Source organism: Bacillus rossius, chromosome 1 (assembly GCF_032445375.1).
Source record: "Bacillus rossius redtenbacheri isolate Brsri chromosome 1, Brsri_v3, whole genome shotgun sequence".
In the NCBI taxonomy this organism is placed as follows: domain Eukaryota; kingdom Metazoa; phylum Arthropoda; class Insecta; order Phasmatodea; family Bacillidae; genus Bacillus; species Bacillus rossius.
The window spans coordinates 71,869,945-71,888,063 of NC_086330.1; the positions used below are offsets into that span (position 1 = coordinate 71,869,945).

Genomic DNA, 18,119 nt, shown 5'->3' on the forward strand with positions numbered 1-18,119 from the left:
TTGAGGGTTCATTTTGAATTATTCTTAAAATTTACAAGTTGTCTCAAGAATAAACTTTTAGTTTAAAAAAATTAAAAAATGCTCTCATTGAATGACCTAAACATTTAAAAAATAAAATATAATATTAATTTTTTCTCTAACAGTCTGGATCGCACAGGCCGTTACATCCCAGCAACACTTACTCTTAAGTGCATCGAACACGCCCGAGCGTGATGTCCGCCGAGTGTGTGAAAGTGTACCGCGACGAACACCAAGGCAATTACAGGGCCCGGCCGGGTTTGGCAATGCGCTAAATTAAATCAGTAATGATTATTTTTAAAAACAACCAAATTAATAACAATTAAAAGATTCTGTAACAATGTTAAAATGATGTGCAATTGTTAAATAATCATGTAATGTCAAATATATATCATTTAAGTTCAAAACTGGTCGGAGCTGTTTTCCCGCGTTTCACGTGTCTTGGCGCGAGGTCGCACGGCGCCCTCGCGCCAGTTGCCGTCGGGAGCTCACAGGGGTCGGTCGCTCCGCGAATGCTTAGCCTATAGATTTCGAGCCACATCCAGTTCATCGCAATAGTGTAAGTTTAACAAATTCTTTTCATTAGCTCTGCGCCCGACCCCACTTAGTTATACATTTTTTTCGTGCGGCTCTTAACTTAATTCATTTAATCCCAACAGGGATATTTTCAATTTACTACGTAATTTTCACATCTTAAACATTAAGACGGCGGACTCGGTTCATACGCAGTTTCCAGGCGTCGAAGCCAGCGAGTCATTATTCGTCAAGCGCTCCTAGCAAGCCTCGCGTGTCATGTACTAACTCTTTCATCTACGTGTTTACGTGTTTAGCTTATTTAAATGTGTTTCATACGTCTTGCAATCTAACCGAGTAATAACTTTGTCAATTTTTATTAAGTGACTGACTCTCATGTGTTTTCATCTAGCTGGGCTTACGTACATTTCGAGGAATTCGCATCTTGTAGTAGGTTAGATTGCAAATACCTTTAAGAACATTTAATTATATAGTGCTTTATTAGTAGTATGTAAATTGGCATACTGAAACTGGCGCCGGCACGTGGGGTGTGGTGTCGGTGTCAGCCATCTTGGATTCTGACGTCACGGCGGCCATTTTTGACTCAAAATACCTCAAAATTCTTCAAAAATGACTCAAAATGACTCAAAAATTCCCGTTTAAAGAAAAAATTTCCCGTTTTAGTCCTTAAAAATCCCAGCAGCTAGAAATGTCCATATGTAGGCTTAAGCATCCATGTCTACAGCCTCCGATAAGCCTCTGACGTCATCATGGATGACGTCACCGTTGCAGTTTCCGTTACGCCCGCCACCTTTAAATTTATTATCCGATTTTAATGAAAAAATATTAAAATTTATAATAAAATTCTATTAATAAAAATTTAATAAAAATATTTAATAAACAAACTTTTACGGCACAGAGCTCCGAGTCCACAGTTCGAACCCGGTGAGGGCAAAAAATATGGCGAACGATCCTTCCTCCACAGAAGCCACCTACAGACTAACCTACCACCAATAACAAGGTATATATCATCAACTAGTATGATGTCATGTCCGCCATCTTGTCTTCGTCTGCTGGAAGACACCATCTTATCGCCTGCTAGAGTGCGCTGACGACATGTTAGTTGAATTCTTACCCGCTAGAGTGCAGTAATAATTTATTATTACGGAGGCATCCACCATTTTGGAATTTGGACACCATCTTTGAATCGTGTAATTGTTTAGCTAGAGATTTGGGAAAAATTCCAAAATTCGCCAAAAAAATTGGCAATCATTTTACAGAATGGTTCGATCAGTTCCAGTCCTTGGTTCGATACTCGATCATTGTAATAATGTTTAATTTTATGTAAAAAATAATAATTTCAATAAACCTTGTTCAAAATTCTTAAAGAGACTTTTAATCCTCTACTACCATAATCCTATAAGCCATCAAGACCACCATCTTGGAAATTTGTAATAATTAACCTAGAAGTTCAGGAAAAAGTTCAGAATTCATTAAATAAATTTTCAATCAATATACTGATAAATTAGATCGACTAAGGTCCTTGGTACGATCTTGGATGATGCAAAAAAAATTAAATATAACATCAATTTAACATAATAGTGAGAGGTTCGAGGAATTAAACACTGCAAGTTCTTTATCAAACATAATATTTATTACATAATTTCTATTCTACTACAGGAACACTTACGAAAGCTAGCAATCTTATAATAAATCATTTAGTTCCGCATCGGAGTGAAATGACTAATTCTTAGCTCCAATCGGTTTATATAGTCCATCCACGGTAACCTCCTACTTTTTTAAACGAACCTTTGAAAAAACACACCAGGATGCAGCATGTTTGGTTCGTTTGCAAAAATACTTTCCATCATATGCATATTAAACATGGATTAACACTAAATTACCGTATAATGATGTTAAATAAAATTTTACAAAAAAAGTAACTATCTATGTACAATATTATTAATATTAATGATCTCGCATGTGTGTAAATGAAACAGTGAGAGAAGTGGTGTGTTGGCAATGATTAGAACGAAATAGTTCCATAGCCAAAATATATATTTTTTGACTTTCCGCGTGTATTTAAGAATTTGTGTGGGTATTTGTTAAGTTTGAACATTTTTTTAAATCTCTGGTGAAATAAAAACGTTATGTTAACGGTAAAAAAATATTACGTGCCGAAACCGTGGTCGCGCATTAATAATGTTAATAGTCACTTGATTGTTTTCTCTTTCAGCCGTTTGCAGTCTGCACAGATTACGCCATATTGCAGTGTGTTTTAATATATTACTGACCGTGAAATAACGTACAGTTTGTGTTTCAGGATTTTGTGTTAATATTGTGTATTTTAACTTTGTTATATTATTTATTATCTACTATTGTAATGATGGAATTTGTTATCGTTTTGATATTTTGTGTGGTTCTTGTGATTGCTGTAATGGTAATTGGTTCCGGAATGGGGAAAGCTACTTCTTCGCAGCGTCAGATGGACATCATTAACGTCGCTCAGAACTTATATGTTTTAATTAAAAAAGGCGACTTGAAGAAATGTGACGTTACGCAGACGACCGCGTTTCTTCTCAACATCGCAAAGTCAACTGTTCTCAAGTAAGTAGGCTTTTTTCGTTTTCATGCACGTAAAAAAAATATCGACTGTGTCCTAAGTATTGTCGGCCTGTGTTTTAACTCACGAGGTTTTTTGTGTTTTATTTCCAATTTAAATTTTTTGGTGTGAGACAACACCGCCATGTGACGTCTCTGTTGAAAAGTTAACCTAAAATCATATTAGGCCTACTCAGGTCCTAACAATAACAATATAGGCACTTTCAAGTATTTTTATGGGTGTGATACACGTTTGTTTATAACGATGTTTATAAACTTTATGATAGGTTTAACTATAACATAAGGGAGTGATTTTATAATTTGCATTTAATTAGTTTTTCATCTGTTTGGGAGATCACAAAATAAATAAAAAAACACTTCATTAATTTCGTGGACAAAGTCTGTCATGTTTCCATTTAGTGACCACAAAGCAAATATTTGTGACAAAATGCCATATTTGGAACACTGCCTAACTGCGTATTGTGAACGGGTCCCCGGAAAAGTGTTATGACAAATGTTTTTTTTTTTTTGGTTAGGTACTACAAGAAAGACATTGAAGAAGTTTCAACACCAGGAAAAAAGAGGAAAAAAAGGCCACAGGAAGGAAAGTCACTTGACACAGTCGACGATTTCACAGTAAATGCAATCAGGAATGCAATTTACAGGATGTACGCTGAAGGTAAAAATTTGATACTGAAGAGTAGTTTCAATATCACTGGGGTAGGCCCTACTTAATTGTATTCATTTCATATATCCATATGCAGATTGACCGGTTCAGTTTTTTTCCCGATATCATCTGTCCTTTAAAAATACTTAACATTTTTGAGTGGTTTGTTAGGTTTCTTTATTGATATGGTATTGATATATAGAATATTGTGCAACATATGAAATAGGTACACGTCCTTTTAAGGTTAGGTTAAAGATAGAAAGAAAATTGTTACATTCTAAAACTACAAGTAATGTTTATATCGTTATACACAGTATACACATTAAATAACCTCAACTTTTATGATGTATCAGAAGGTTAAATAATGACTATTTCCAGTATCAATAATATCCAGTTGTGCGCTTTAGCAGTAATTGGTTACAAATTAGTGAGTTGTGGTCTAAGCAAGCATGGTTATTAAAAAAAAATTGGGATACTTAATTGGCTAAATTGTACTGTGTGGCAGGGTCCAGTACAATATATATTCTATTGCAAAATAGTGTCATGGCCCGCCTAACCCTTTAGAAAATATAGGGGTATTGTTATTTTATAAACAATAGGCCTACTTCATTGTAATGAAGTATCATATGAAAACACAACTTAGCCAGACAAACTGTGTGTTAGTGTATGAAGTAACAGAAGGTTATAAAACAGTAAAAGTTTAGTATCGCGTATCCGATTCGATACATTGATCCTGATCGCATGATCCTGCAAATATTGATCCTGTGATTGATGATGCTTGCTTTTCTAATTTATTACGTTTAAAAATCCTGTACAAAACCAAAACTAAAAACCTGTGATGTAGTAATGAGTTATGATTTAAAGTTGAATAACAATGAAAATATATATGTTTTATTAAACTTATGATAATTATTCTTGCTATACCACAATATTTGATTATGTTCAGGATCTTTGATCTGAATAAATGAAAAAAAGCATGCACCACACGATCAATAGGATGTACAGGTTCATGCATAAAGATCTAGGGATCACATGGGATACACGATACAAAACATTTACCTATAACACAGTGTAGAGCTTGTAACTTATTGATTGCTAAATTGAATGCTGAAATAATAATGTTTTACACAACTTCAATACAAACGCGCAATATAATCGTCATATCATTGCAGACAAAAATACTGCAATGTAGAATTCCTCTAAGCAAACTACAAAATTTAAATTAATTTAAAAGTATTTTTGAAATGTAAGTTTATTAAAACTATTTAATAAATGTAAATTGTGCACTTAAATTATCTTCTACGGGGTTGTGGTTTCGCTTAGTTTTGTGTACCTCTGTTATTTCATGTATTGTTAATGTATGCAATAAATTTACAGGTTTGAATGTTACAGTCGACACCATTTTGAAAGAAATCAGGGAAAGACAAATAGATTATTATGGTGGAAGATCAAGTCTTCATAAATTGTTAAAGAAGATGGGATTTTCATGGACAACTGTTGATGGACGAAAAGCTTTGATAGAGAATGAAAACATAGTATTGAAGCGAATAGATTTCTTGAAAAGTATAAAGAAGAAAAAGAAAGAGGTGCCAATTTCATATTTGTTGATGAAACATGGATTTTCCAGAGAGGCAAGGCATTAATTTATTTGAAAATTTGTTCTGTGGTCCAATACAAAGTATTTCATTTCCATTTCATATATTTTTCAGGAACTGTATCAAAGTCATGGCAGGACAAGAGTCTACAATCTGCGAAGAGACGTACTGTTGGAGATGGTAAAAGGTTTATTGTTGTTAATGCTGGAGGGCGCACTGGCTTTGTGCCAGGAGCAGGATTACTTTTTGTTTCAGGTCAGAAGACTGCAGACTACCATGGCGAGATGAATGGGGAAACTTTCTTGATGTGGTTTGAAGACATGTTGGTGCATCTGGAGGAACCCAGTGTCATTATAATGGACAATGCTTCATATCACAGCACCCAGGTATGTGCAATGGTAAAGCAGTGTCTTTTTATTGCTCAAATTGTAATGTGAAAAATTTACATGTGTATAAGTACGAATATTCGAGACTAATACATTTTGCCAGCAATAATTGTTATCTTAATAGTATGCCTACACTACATTTTTTTAAACTATAATGTTTGAGCTGAAATTGATTACACACACACAGATATATATATATATATATATATATATATATATATATATATATATATATATATATATATATATATATAATGTAATTGAATTACATCATAGTGCAAACTAATTTAGTAGAGGGTTTGAAATAACAAATAAAATTTTTTTATTGCAAATAGCATTTGAAAATGACATAATTACTTGTTTGGTAAAAGGACCCACTTTATGAATGCTCTGTTGCCCTACTTAATAAATTAAAATAATATTTTCAAAAAAATTTCTAGTCACTAAACTAACATGCTTTGTTAAATTTAGAAATTCATTATGACAATATGCCAAAACACATGTTTGCTTTGCATAAGTACAGTAGAACCCTGTTATAATTTGTTTTTAAGGGGCTACAAGAAAAAAAAACATAAGCAGGAAATTCAGTTTAGTACTTTTTAGTGTGGATTTATTGCCAATGGACTCAACAAGCTGCATAAAGATATATTTGATGCTCCAATTTTCTTGTAGCAAGCCAAAAACAATTTTTCTTTAACATCATGGTGCTTCCAGCTTCTATCTGCTTTGTCTTTACTTACACATTGTCTCATTGCTGTAAAATTGTCTCATTTCTGTATAATTGTCATAATTCACGACAGTGTTTACAGTGGAAATGCTTAAGTCCAGTTCTTTTGCCACTTGAACATGTGATTTAAGTGAATACATTTGAAAACACACAGAATGGCTAAAAATTTATGAATTTATTTGTTTTCCAAGGGTGTCAACAGGCAGTTAACTGCTAACATACACATATACATAGACAGTATAGACAAAGGCTTTTAATTTTTTTCGTCTTCTAAAATTTTATGAAGTGAACATTACAAGCACGAAACGCATAATTTGTGAAACATTATATCCAGGAATTAAATACATTGTCCTTATAGGGAAAATATTGGACTTGAAAAATAATACATTATAGGCAGGAAAACTTTATAAGCAGTAAAATTGTAACAGGGTTCTACTGTCATGAATTCTTATCAGCTACTTGAGTATTTAGTTAAATGTTGGCATAACGTAGGTTGAGAAAACACCTACAACGAACTGGACCAAGGATGCACTGATCGCGTGGCTGGAGAAGAATGAGATAAAACATGAAAATAATTTTCTGAAAGTGGAGCTGCTGAGAATAGCTAAACAAAACAAGCCCCGAATACGGTATATTATTTCGTTTTTTTTACAGCATTTCTTTAAAAGTGAGATAGTTGCAAAAAATTACGTATACGCCTTGTTCTAACACACTTTTCAGATATGAGGTAGACGAGTTGGCTTGTAACTATGGCCACAAAATTCTACGACTCCCACCCTATCACTGCCACTATAATGCAATCGAACTAGTTTGGGCTCAATGTAAACACCATTACAATAGTAACGTGGGGCGGGCCAAGAGATTTGACAATGATGCAGTTGCAGCCATCTGGAAAGAGGCTCTTGATGCTTCCACACCAGAGAGGTATTTTCATGTTGCATGACCAATGGGGTATTCCTTTTGAAGTAGAAATTGTTTTATTTTCCTGTAGAACATTCCTCAAGCTTCAGCAAAACCCTTACCATACATTTTTACATAATACGTAAGTATTGTTGCCTAGCAGCCTGGTCCTACCATTCCTTTTGATAACTTTGTGTGCTAGTGTGTGTATAGTGTGATTATCATTTTGTGTATATTCATATACCAGTAATACAGTTTTAAAACAATTGGTAAAAATAAGTGGTTTGAATTTGTGTAGTTGTCGTTTTGAAAATGTGTTGCATGTGACGCCGACCGCCAATGCTCCTCTATGTCGCATAGACCGCTATGCCTCATCAACGTCTCCTAGAAGCGTGTGCACCGAACGCGCCCGTGCGCGCAGCTAAGTGTAGTGCGTGCGTCGAGGCGATCGCCGTGCAACGAGTGCTGCGCCGGCGGAAGGATCCGGCCGGGTGTGGCATATCCTTCCGCCGCACTACAACAAATTGTTATAATTATGTTTTTCCACAGGATTTTATTAAACATTATTTTTTATTAATTAATAATTAAGTCTTTGCAAAATCATGTTTCAATGTGCGATTTGTCCCGAACCTGGCCGGTTCAGTTTCCCGCGAAATTCACACGTTTCCGCGGGAGGGCTGGCGGGGGAGGGGGGTCGTGCGCGGCGACACCTGCAGTGTCCTTCGAGAGCTCAACCAGGCCGGCAGCCTGCGCGCAACGCGGAACCTTCAAACTTTGCATTCACCGACATGTAGTTTTCCATAGTGTAATTTCTTTTCAACCTTTTGTACAGTTCCGCGGTCGGCCTAAATTTACCATGAGGTACTTAACTTAATTCAATCAGTGCTCCGAGATGAGTGTTTTACGTCATACGTAAGTACTGTGGGGAGAGTATGTGTTTTACGTCGGCGCTTCACGCCCAACCTAGCCTACAGGCTACTTAGTTTTGGCCCGCACGGGGCAGCCAGCAGGCGACACGTGCCATCCAACTTAATAACGATTCAGTCCCTGGGACACACCTAGACACCACGTAGAGTCGCCGGAGACACGGGCCTACGTGTTGCTAGCCCAGTTTATCAAGTGTAATGTGTTAGTGGAATAGTTGTTCGCCTAAGTGTAATTCGTCATGTCAGGGCTTATGTATCACCGTCGTACGGCAGTGCGCCACCAAACTTAATAACGATTCAGTCCCTGGGACACACCTAGTCACCACGTAGAGTCGCCGGAGACACGGGCCTACGTGTTGCTAGCCCAGTTTATCCAGAGCTAGGTATTAGTGTAGTGTATTGTGCTTCAAAATATCGTGTGCCATGTCAGTGTCTTTTGTAACTTTCGCGTCACGTATACGAGTCTGCCCCTCACGCGCATAAGAATCGTGAGCCGCCACTGAGGAAGTGAGCTGCGCGTGTGACTAGTCGCGTCGGGCAAACCGTTACGGCCAGAACGGGCAGCACCATGTATTGGGCTGTGCTGTATTAAATTCACCAACTATCTGAAGAGGTTTTGTGTTATTATTCAGGCGTCCCGAGTGGCCTCAACAGCTCGGGGGGCCCTACTGCGTTGACCCCTACCTCTAGCCACAAGGCCGAACCTTCCCTGAGATCACGAACCTAACAAAATCACGTCTATATAATCGGAGGTAGCGGGGACGGCGTCAAATTGGCGCCCGACTAGTGTGGCTTTCATTTTCTAAAAATTAATTTCCAAATTTTGTTTCAAATTTTTCAAATTTTTTCTCAAATTTTTCAAATTTTATACTTCAAATTAGTGTACCAGTAAGGGCTCGCGTAGGAAGTCGGGAATCGCGCGGAAACAGACGCGACGCGCAGACAGCCAAAGGAGCGGGCACCTGGCGATAGGCGCGCGTCAAGTTACACGCCAGACGCGCATCAAGTTACGCGCCAGGCGAGATAACGGCTGTGGGAGCGGAAGTCCGCGCGCCTCGCACACGGATCAGGTGGCGCAGCTGCGAAGCTGCTACGCGCCGAACATGAGCACGAACATGAGTCGTGACGAAGCGGCGAGCATGCATAGTGGAGCAACGTCACAAGTCACCACGAGTCACTAGAAATGAACGACTTCCAGGAGGCCTACGAGGCATGGGCAAGCGAGGGCTACCCATGCCCAGGGGACAACTGGGAGTACGAAGAACAGGACGAATGGAAGGAGGACGACACCGCAGCGGACACCGAGGGGCCGGACGTAATCCGGACACCGCTACGACAGCACATAACGCAGCCCGCATCGCCGCTGCCACACGCGGCCAACCACCACGCCGCGGTAACAGCCATGATGCCGCCCGCGTCACTGACAACCCAGACGTCCGTCCTCAACAGGACGCCGCCTCCGACGCCGCCTCCGACGCCGCCCCCGCCATATGGGGTGGTGACGACCTCACCGCAGATGGAAGACGTCACACCCGTCCAACCACTGTGGTACGATTGGCACGCGGAGACCGGGTGGACACGTCAGGCCGACTCAATCACGCCACCTCCAGCACCTCCGACGCCGCCCCCGCCATATGGGGTGGTGACGACCTCACCGCAGATGGAAGACGTCACACCCGTCCAACCACTGTGGTACGATTGGCACGCGGAGACCGGGTGGACACGTCAGGCCGACTCAACCACGCCACCTCCAGCACCACCGACGCCGCCCTCAGCCGCTGAGAAAGCGACAGGCGCGGCCGTGCACACCGACACAGCCACAGGGAGATGCAGCCTGGCAGGCAGCCAGGTTGCCGATCACACGCAGCGTCACTGCGGATCCACCACGCCACCTCCAGCACCACCGACGCCGCCCCCAGCCGCTGAGAAAGCGACAGGCGCGGCCGTGCACACCGACACAGCCACAGGGAGATGCAGCCTGGCAGGCAGCCAGGTCGCCGATCACACGCAGCATCACTGCGGATCCACCATGCCACCTCCAGCACCACCGACGCCGCCCTCAGCCGCTGAGAAAGCGACAGGCGCGGCCGTGCACACCGACACAGCCACAGGGAGATGCAGCCTGGCAGGCAGCCAGGTCGCCGATCACACGCAGCGTCACTGCGGATCCACCACGCCACCTCCAGCACCACCGACGCCGCCCTCAGCCGCTGAGAAAGCGACAGGCGCGGCCGTGCACACAGACACAGCCACAGGGAGATGCAGCCTGGCAGGCAGCCAGGTCGCCGATCACACGCAGCGTCACTGCGGATCCACCACGCCACCTCCAGCACCACCAACGACGCCGCCTCCAGCCACTGGGAGAGTGACTGGCACGGCCGCACGTCTCAAAGCGGCCACATCGCGACCCAGTCCGGGAGACAACCAGGTTGCCGACGACATACCACAATGCACTGGGGGCATGTCACCTCCGCCCGCCGCGCACGTCAAAGTGGGCGTGTCACCTCCGCCCACCACGCACGTCACAGAGGGCGTGTCACTTCCGCCCGCCGCGCACGTCAAAGTGGGCGTGTCACCTCTGCCCACCACGCACGTCACAGAGGGCGGGTCACTTCCGCCCACCGCGCACGTCAAGGTGGGCGTGTCACCTCCGCCCGCCGCGCACGTCACAGGGGGCGTGTCACCTCCGCCCGCCGCGCACGTCACAGGGGGCGTGTCACCTCCGCCCGCCGCGCACGTCACAGGGGGCGTGTCACTTCCGCCCGCCGTGCACGTCAAAGTGGGCGTGTCTCCGCCCACCGCGCACGTCACCGAGGGCGCGCTGCCGCCACGCACGCCACTGTGGGCGCGCCACCGGCGCATGCCATGCGCGCCGCTGAAAGCACCGCGCCGCCTCCGCACGTCATGCGCGCCGCTGAAGGTGCCGCGCCGTCGTCGCCTGCCACGTGCGCCGCCATGGGAGCGCCGCCGCCTGCCACGTGCGCCGCCATGGGAGCGCCGCTGCCTGCCGCTGAAGGCGCCGCGATGCCGCCGCCGCCCATCTCGGCCGCCGATGACGCTGACCCACAGGTACCCGACGCCGCCCCGGGTGTACCAGGTCAGTGTGCCGGCGTATCTTTAAGTGTGTGTGTGTGTGTAGTGAGGCGTTGATGCACATAGCGGTCTCAGAGAAGGGGGGGCATTTGACGCCGACCGCCAATGCTCCTCTATGTCGCATAGACCGCTATGCCTCATCAACGTCTCCTAGAAGCGTGTGCACCGAACGCGCCCGTGCGCGCAGCTAAGTGTAGTGCGTGCGTCGAGGCGATCGCCGTGCAACGAGTGCTGCGCCGGCGGAAGGATCCGGCCGGGTGTGGCATATCCTTCCGCCGCACTACAACAAATTGTTATAATTATGTTTTTCCACAGGATTTTATTAAACATTATTTTTTATTAATTAATAATTAAGTCTTTGCAAAATCATGTTTCAATGTGCGATTTGTCCCGAACCTGGCCGGTTCAGTTTCCCGCGAAATTCACACGTTTCCGCGGGAGGGCTGGCGGGGGAGGGGGGTCGTGCGCGGCGACACCTGCAGTGTCCTTCGAGAGCTCAACCAGGCCGGCAGCCTGCGCGCAACGCGGAACCTTCAAACTTTGCATTCACCGACATGTAGTTTTCCATAGTGTAATTTCTTTTCAACCTTTTGTACAGTTCCGCGGTCGGCCTAAATTTACCATGAGGTACTTAACTTAATTCAATCAGTGCTCCGAGATGAGTGTTTTACGTCATACGTAAGTACTGTGGGGAGAGTATGTGTTTTACGTCGGCGCTTCACGCCCAACCTAGCCTACAGGCTACTTAGTTTTGGCCCGCACGGGGCAGCCAGCAGGCGACACGTGCCATCCAACTTAATAACGATTCAGTCCCTGGGACACACCTAGACACCACGTAGAGTCGCCGGAGACACGGGCCTACGTGTTGCTAGCCCAGTTTATCAAGTGTAATGTGTTAGTGGAATAGTTGTTCGCCTAAGTGTAATTCGTCATGTCAGGGCTTATGTATCACCGTCGTACGGCAGTGCGCCACCAAACTTAATAACGATTCAGTCCCTGGGACACACCTAGTCACCACGTAGAGTCGCCGGAGACACGGGCCTACGTGTTGCTAGCCCAGTTTATCCAGAGCTAGGTATTAGTGTAGTGTATTGTGCTTCAAAATATCGTGTGCCATGTCAGTGTCTTTTGTAACTTTCGCGTCACGTATACGAGTCTGCCCCTCACGCGCATAAGAATCGTGAGCCGCCACTGAGGAAGTGAGCTGCGCGTGTGACTAGTCGCGTCGGGCAAACCGTTACGGCCAGAACGGGCAGCACCATGTATTGGGCTGTGCTGTATTAAATTCACCAACTATCTGAAGAGGTTTTGTGTTATTATTCAGGCGTCCCGAGTGGCCTCAACAGCTCGGGGGGCCCTACTGCGTTGACCCCTACCTCTAGCCACAAGGCCGAACCTTCCCTGAGATCACGAACCTAACAAAATCACGTCTATATAATCGGAGGTAGCGGGGACGGCGTCAAATGTATGTGTTTGTGTTCGTGTTTGTGTTTGTAATTTTATTCCCATGTGATTCATACATATTTGTGTAGTTTCTAGATCTAACAGTGGTGACTTATTTGCAAGGTTTTTTTTTTTTGTAATTGCAGTCCATTTACAATTGTTTCATTTCCATAAATAGTTTTGTATTTATTAGTAATTGTGATATTACTTTCTGTTATGCTTAATCTTGTGTCAATGACTTTAAAGTTATGGTGGGTTCAGTGCTGTAGGCAGATTTCAATATTCAGATAAAATTTCAACGTAGAGAATTTTGAATATTTTCATCTAGCGAACTTGAATAGGTATTTACACATGTAGTTCTTGCACATTAGTATTTTCAAAAGTTATGTTATTATAGTGAAATACATATACAGTAAATCATCAAAACTATTCAAAAAATTAAATTTTCGCTATATCTCACTGTTTTTGTCTGGGACAAATTTTAACCAAAAACAAACACAAAAGTTATGAAATAAATATTTTATCATATGCATTCTAAGCCTTTATTGATAACATAGAAAATATTTACAGCTTTATTATATCTTGAATAAACCACTCAAATTTTTTTTTTTTCAGATAACATAAAACAAAACATGTTACTTCAAGTATTAAATAATAGCTTTGATAGTTGAGGAAAACACATTAAATGAGTTTTGTTGTGTTTAAAAATAGTTTCTTGTGGAGTGAGTTCAAAATTGTATGTAATAAAGAGCATGCCATGCATTGTTTACTATGCCGTTTTGACAGAAACAAACATATTTTGTTATAGAGTGGTTTTTGCTATAAACAGGTCATTTATATAGAGGTTTTACTGTATACATTAATTTTTTTAGATGGGCGAGGTGTGTGGATCACGTGGAGAAGCTAATTCAAGCAGACTGGGAGAGAGAAATCCACATAGACAGCGGCACCATTCCTCCACTCATCATCCACCTCGGCGAGGATAGTTCAAGTGAAGACAGTGACAGCGAAGAATTTGAGGTTACGACACAGCAAGTAGATGGAGACAGTGAAGTACTGGCAGTTCCTCTTGATGATTTACCCGGGTGTTCTTATTGAGGTCTGTATGTAATAAACACCTGGGCAACTGTAAGTATTGGGGTTTGAAACATTTTTTTTTCTTTTATGCATTCCCATTAATAGTCCGGTCGATATACAAAGGTTCGTGCGTTTTTTTAGGGGACCTTTTTTTTATGATTGGAAATCATTTTTGGAATGCCAAGGATGAAATTTAGCATGGGAGTCACCTTTGTAATTTTGGCATTTGGCTGCCATTTTGAAAAACAGAAACTAGTGTATGCTATATGATTTTTCAGGTTTATACACCACAGCCTGTGCATTTTTAAACAGGATTTTTATATTTAGTTTGAATTTCATTATTAACATTGAAAGAATGAAATTTAGCATGGGAGTCACCTTTGTAATTTTGGCATTTGGCCGCCATTTTTAAAAACAGAAACTAGTGTATGCAATATGATTTTTCAGGTTTATACACCACAGCCTGTGCATTTTAAAACAGGACCTTAATATTTAGATTGAATTTCATTATTAACATTTAGAGAATTAAATTTAGCATGGGAGTCACCTTGGTAATGTTGGAATTTGGCCGCCATTTTGAAAAACAGAAGCTAGTGTATGCTTTATGATTTTTCAGGTTTATACACCACAGCCTGTGCATTTTTAAACAGGACTTTTTTTTTTACATATGGAAATGTCTTGAATGTAACATCACACATAGTTAATGTTCACTGTATATGAAAATCATCTCACTGATCTTCCACTGAATCACTATACTCTTCATCTGTATCGCTGGTTTCCAATGATGAGTCATGAATTCCACTGACTTGCTCCTTTTCATCTTCTAATTCATTGTCACACTCCTCTGAAAGGGTTTCATTGGATTGAGGCAATTGGGTTCCAAATGGAAGTGCGGGTATGGTGTGTGTGACAGGTCGCAATCCATCTTTGTGCCTTTCCCACCCGAAGTTAGTAGGGGGCAACTGCTTTAGAAGTCTCGCATTCTTGTATTCATAAGCTTGCAAATGACTTCGGAGACAGTGTTGTCTAAATGAGTCCTCGTCTGGAGGCAACCTGGCAGAATCATAATGTCGTAACTGCCTCCATTTTCTTTCTCGTGCTTCACACAATCGTTGACTCACAGAGTCATTGTAGATAATCCTAATCGTTAACAACTCCAGTTGAATGAACATTTCATGGGATAGTTCTTTGCTGACTCCTAGTTGTAGTACTGTCTGTAGGTATGTCAGATTATTTGATTGGAGAATGCGTTTCATTGCTGTCACTTTGCCACAGCCAAAGAAACCTTCTACCGTGTCACAACCTGTAAATGTGTAGAGACCAAGAGCAGCACATGCTTTGTCTTTTTTAGAGAACAATGAGCGACAGATGTAGAATTCTGCAGAACTTCCCGATTTCCTTTTATACATGTACATATCCTGCTCGGTTATATGACTGATGTATGAAGCAATAACCCATACATCTGTGTCTTCGAAATCAAGTACAATTGGATGAGGATCATCTAATTGTGCTGCTTGGAAGAACGCCCTGATATCTGCTTCACATGGCAGTGGTGCTTCGAATCGGGGATCACATTCGTTGGATATGAGATCATAGCAGAGAAGATCTTTCGTGTAATACCAGTTAGTATTGTGCTTATAGGATTGTCATTCATTGAGAAGGAAGTGTTGAAGTCTTAGTTTATTTGCAGGCTTTGAGAGAAATGAACGCCATGCACTTCCTGTAGGCATTTGCTTGTCAGCAATGGGGTAAATGTTCGGCACGAACCCATACGATATCATACGACGTTTTTGCTCATGATATTTAGTACTGTCAATCAATGTTTCTTCGTTGTAAATATCATTGACTATGTGAAATGCTACTGCTTCAGGATGGCGACTTAGTATGAAGTTGTAGAGGTTGTAGGCATAAAGACTCCAAGTCTTGCAAGCTGGTATCTTGTTCCAGGCCATTCCGAGATCTACGATAGCATGGTAAAGCGGTGGTGCCATCACAGGGTGCAGATCTAGTAATGTCATGAATTTTGACTTAACTGGTTTATGGAACATACCATCAGCTGTAAACAATGATAAACACACAGTTGTTATTCTATACTGCATGATATCCAGTAGTGTCATGGTCGCAGTTTCTCCACTTGTTAACATATCGACAACTTGCTTTGTTGCAGCATGATCTACCAATGTCCTCAGTGTTTGCCTGCTCTTTGCAGTGGAGGCAGTCTTCGTCGCAAACGTTTGGCTTTTCCTCTTTGTAATCGGGTTGTGGAGTGATGTAGTTTCTGAAGAAAGTCTGTTCAATATTGCTTCTGCCATGGCATTTCCCTCATCATGAGCTGTGTCCAAACTTTTCACTACATGTTCTGGTGCTGGCTGTCCAGTGCAAAGTGAGCGTAGAGTTGGCCGACTTAGGTCCCATGGGTTCGCATCCCATTCCTCTAGAGCAAGTTTCACTTCGTGAATCACTCGAAAGTCTTTCTTCATCCTCGATGGACCCAATTCTGGGTGGCTGTAAATAGGCTTCTTCATATCTATGGCTTCTTGCAATTGCTCTCTCAAGTACAACACAGCAGGCCTGCTTAAAATGTTAATAGCAATCATGGATATATTCTTGGAAAATCCCACCCAGCCACCACTTCTACGGTTCTTGGATTGTTTGTTCATAGTCATTTCAATGACCTGGTCAGGAGGCAATTTGCTGTAACTCTTGCCAGTCAATGAAAATGAGTATATTGAAGCCATATGTTTCTTCTCATTATCTGTCAAGTTGGACATTCGCCAATAATAGAGAGAGAGGAAGCGAAGGTAATTTATGTTTCCATATGATGCTAGTAGAGGAAGCATTCTACGACAACTGTTTAAGTATTCATCAAAATTTACTCCACTCCGTAGACAGTGGTAGTGCTGAAACAAGACTTCCACATCAATAATATAAGATAGCCAAAATTTTGCCATATCTGAGTTACTGTCAAAGATATTTTGGAACATCAATTGCACGAATTCATTAAATGATTGTGATGCTACAAATTCATCAAATTCTTTTTCTGTTGAAATATCCACCACCTGTTCTAAGCCTTCAAGTATATCTGGGTGATTTTCAATGTAACTTTGTGTAAGCATATGTATTAAAGCTTCTGCTATCAATTTGTGCAGACGCATTGCCCTGTTGTAATGTTTCCCAGATAATGCTTGACTTAAACTTCCTACAGCTACAACACCTGCAGCAACAGCTAATTCTTCGATACCACTTCCAGAATATCTTTTTCCTACAGCATTAAGGTATGACAATTCTGTGTGAAATCCACCTAACACACCCTTTACGAGAGACCACCTATCCTCATCCTCGCATAGGCATTCTTCAATATATTTATATATTGCTTGGTCACCAACAAGTTGAATAAGAGGCATTTTTTTTTGTGTTTGGCAACTCGTTGGCACCAATTCAACACATCTTTGACAACTTCCTTACCTGGTGGTTGTGAATAAGATTTGACATTATATGTTTCCCACTTGTCCGTATCACTTGAAAGGTGACAATGGTAACCAGTATATGAAGGCACAGTTCCTTCTTTTTGAATCACACGGTGAAGTGAGTGAGCTACCAGTCTGTGAACTGTTACAGTGTTTTCAGCAGGTTTCAATTGATGTGGTTGTGGGTCGCTATGTATGCCATCATTTTGCAAGTTTTTGGTAACAACAGGGCAAACTAGAGCTCTTCTGGCTTCAGGCGTTGGTATAATTAATGTTGTGCTATTCGTCTGTGCATCACAACGAAAAGATTTTGATTGTGCCATTATGACATTCGTGTAATGACTAGTCTCAGAACCGGTAAGTCCGTCTTCTTTAAAATCATCATTATCCATCACTACTGTTCCCGGCTGACCTGATGCTATTTGTTGTGGACATATTAGGATATCTGAACCAGTATTATTAAGTTCTCCGTTGTTGTGTTGCTGTAATGCTAATGCTGACAACTCGTCGAGTACATCATCATATGAAATGCCAATTCTCAATTTTTTGAGAACATTGATAAGCTCCTTGCTGCCCGTCAAGTTGTGTACAGATATTGATAAACTTACTTGCAGTGGTTGGCGTTTTCTTGTAATTAAATGCATTACACCTTCAGATAGGAAACGAACAGCTGACTGCAAACGTTCTTCAACAACTGCACGGTCTT

The 18,119-nt window shown here is 41.9% G+C and overlaps 2 protein-coding genes and 1 long non-coding RNA gene across 4 annotated transcripts in view; 2 read left to right on the top strand and 1 right to left on the bottom strand.

Moving 5' to 3' along the window:
* Nucleotides 1-3,338: 3,338 nt before the first annotated feature.
* LOC134537573 (uncharacterized) lies at nt 3,339-5,382 on the top strand. The gene is made up of 2 exons (XR_010076006.1): nt 3,339-3,811; nt 5,177-5,382. It is a non-coding gene; the product is annotated as an uncharacterized LOC134537573 (long non-coding RNA).
* A 91-nt stretch (nt 5,383-5,473) lies between these two features.
* Nucleotides 5,474-14,043, top strand: LOC134537567 (uncharacterized). 2 transcript variants are annotated; one of them, XR_010076005.1, is made up of 3 exons: nt 5,474-5,780; nt 7,000-7,431; nt 13,742-14,043. XR_010076005.1 is itself a non-coding variant. In XM_063378135.1 (3 exons), the coding sequence occupies exons 1-3, from the start codon at nt 5,679-5,681 to the stop codon at nt 13,965-13,967; spliced, it is 465 nt and encodes a 154-aa protein (XP_063234205.1). In that variant the 5' UTR covers nt 5,474-5,678; the 3' UTR covers nt 13,968-14,043. The 2 variants fall into 2 exon arrangements, 1 of the variants encoding a protein (XP_063234205.1); XM_063378135.1 differs by having other exon boundaries at nt 7,000-7,136.
* Nucleotides 14,044-14,674: 631 nt separating this feature from the next.
* Nucleotides 14,675-18,119, bottom strand: part of LOC134529689 (uncharacterized) — a 117,825-nt gene continuing 114,380 nt past the window's right edge. Inside the window, exon 3 of the mRNA XM_063364082.1 lies at nt 14,675-14,790. Coding sequence (XP_063220152.1) covers nt 14,675-14,790 — 116 coding nt within the window. The remainder of the gene's footprint in view (nt 14,791-18,119) is intronic.

Coding starts and splice junctions, on each gene's coding strand:
- LOC134537567 (XM_063378135.1), top strand. CDS start 5,679: ATGAATGGGGAAACTTTCTTGATGTGGTTTGAAGACATGTTGGTGCAT. Junction 5,781..6,999: donor CTTCATATCACAGCACCCAG/GTATGTGCAATG, acceptor GGCATAACGTAG/GTTGAGAAAACACCTACAAC. Junction 7,137..13,741: donor CAAAACAAGCCCCGAATACG/GTATATTATTTC, acceptor TAATTTTTTTAG/ATGGGCGAGGTGTGTGGATC.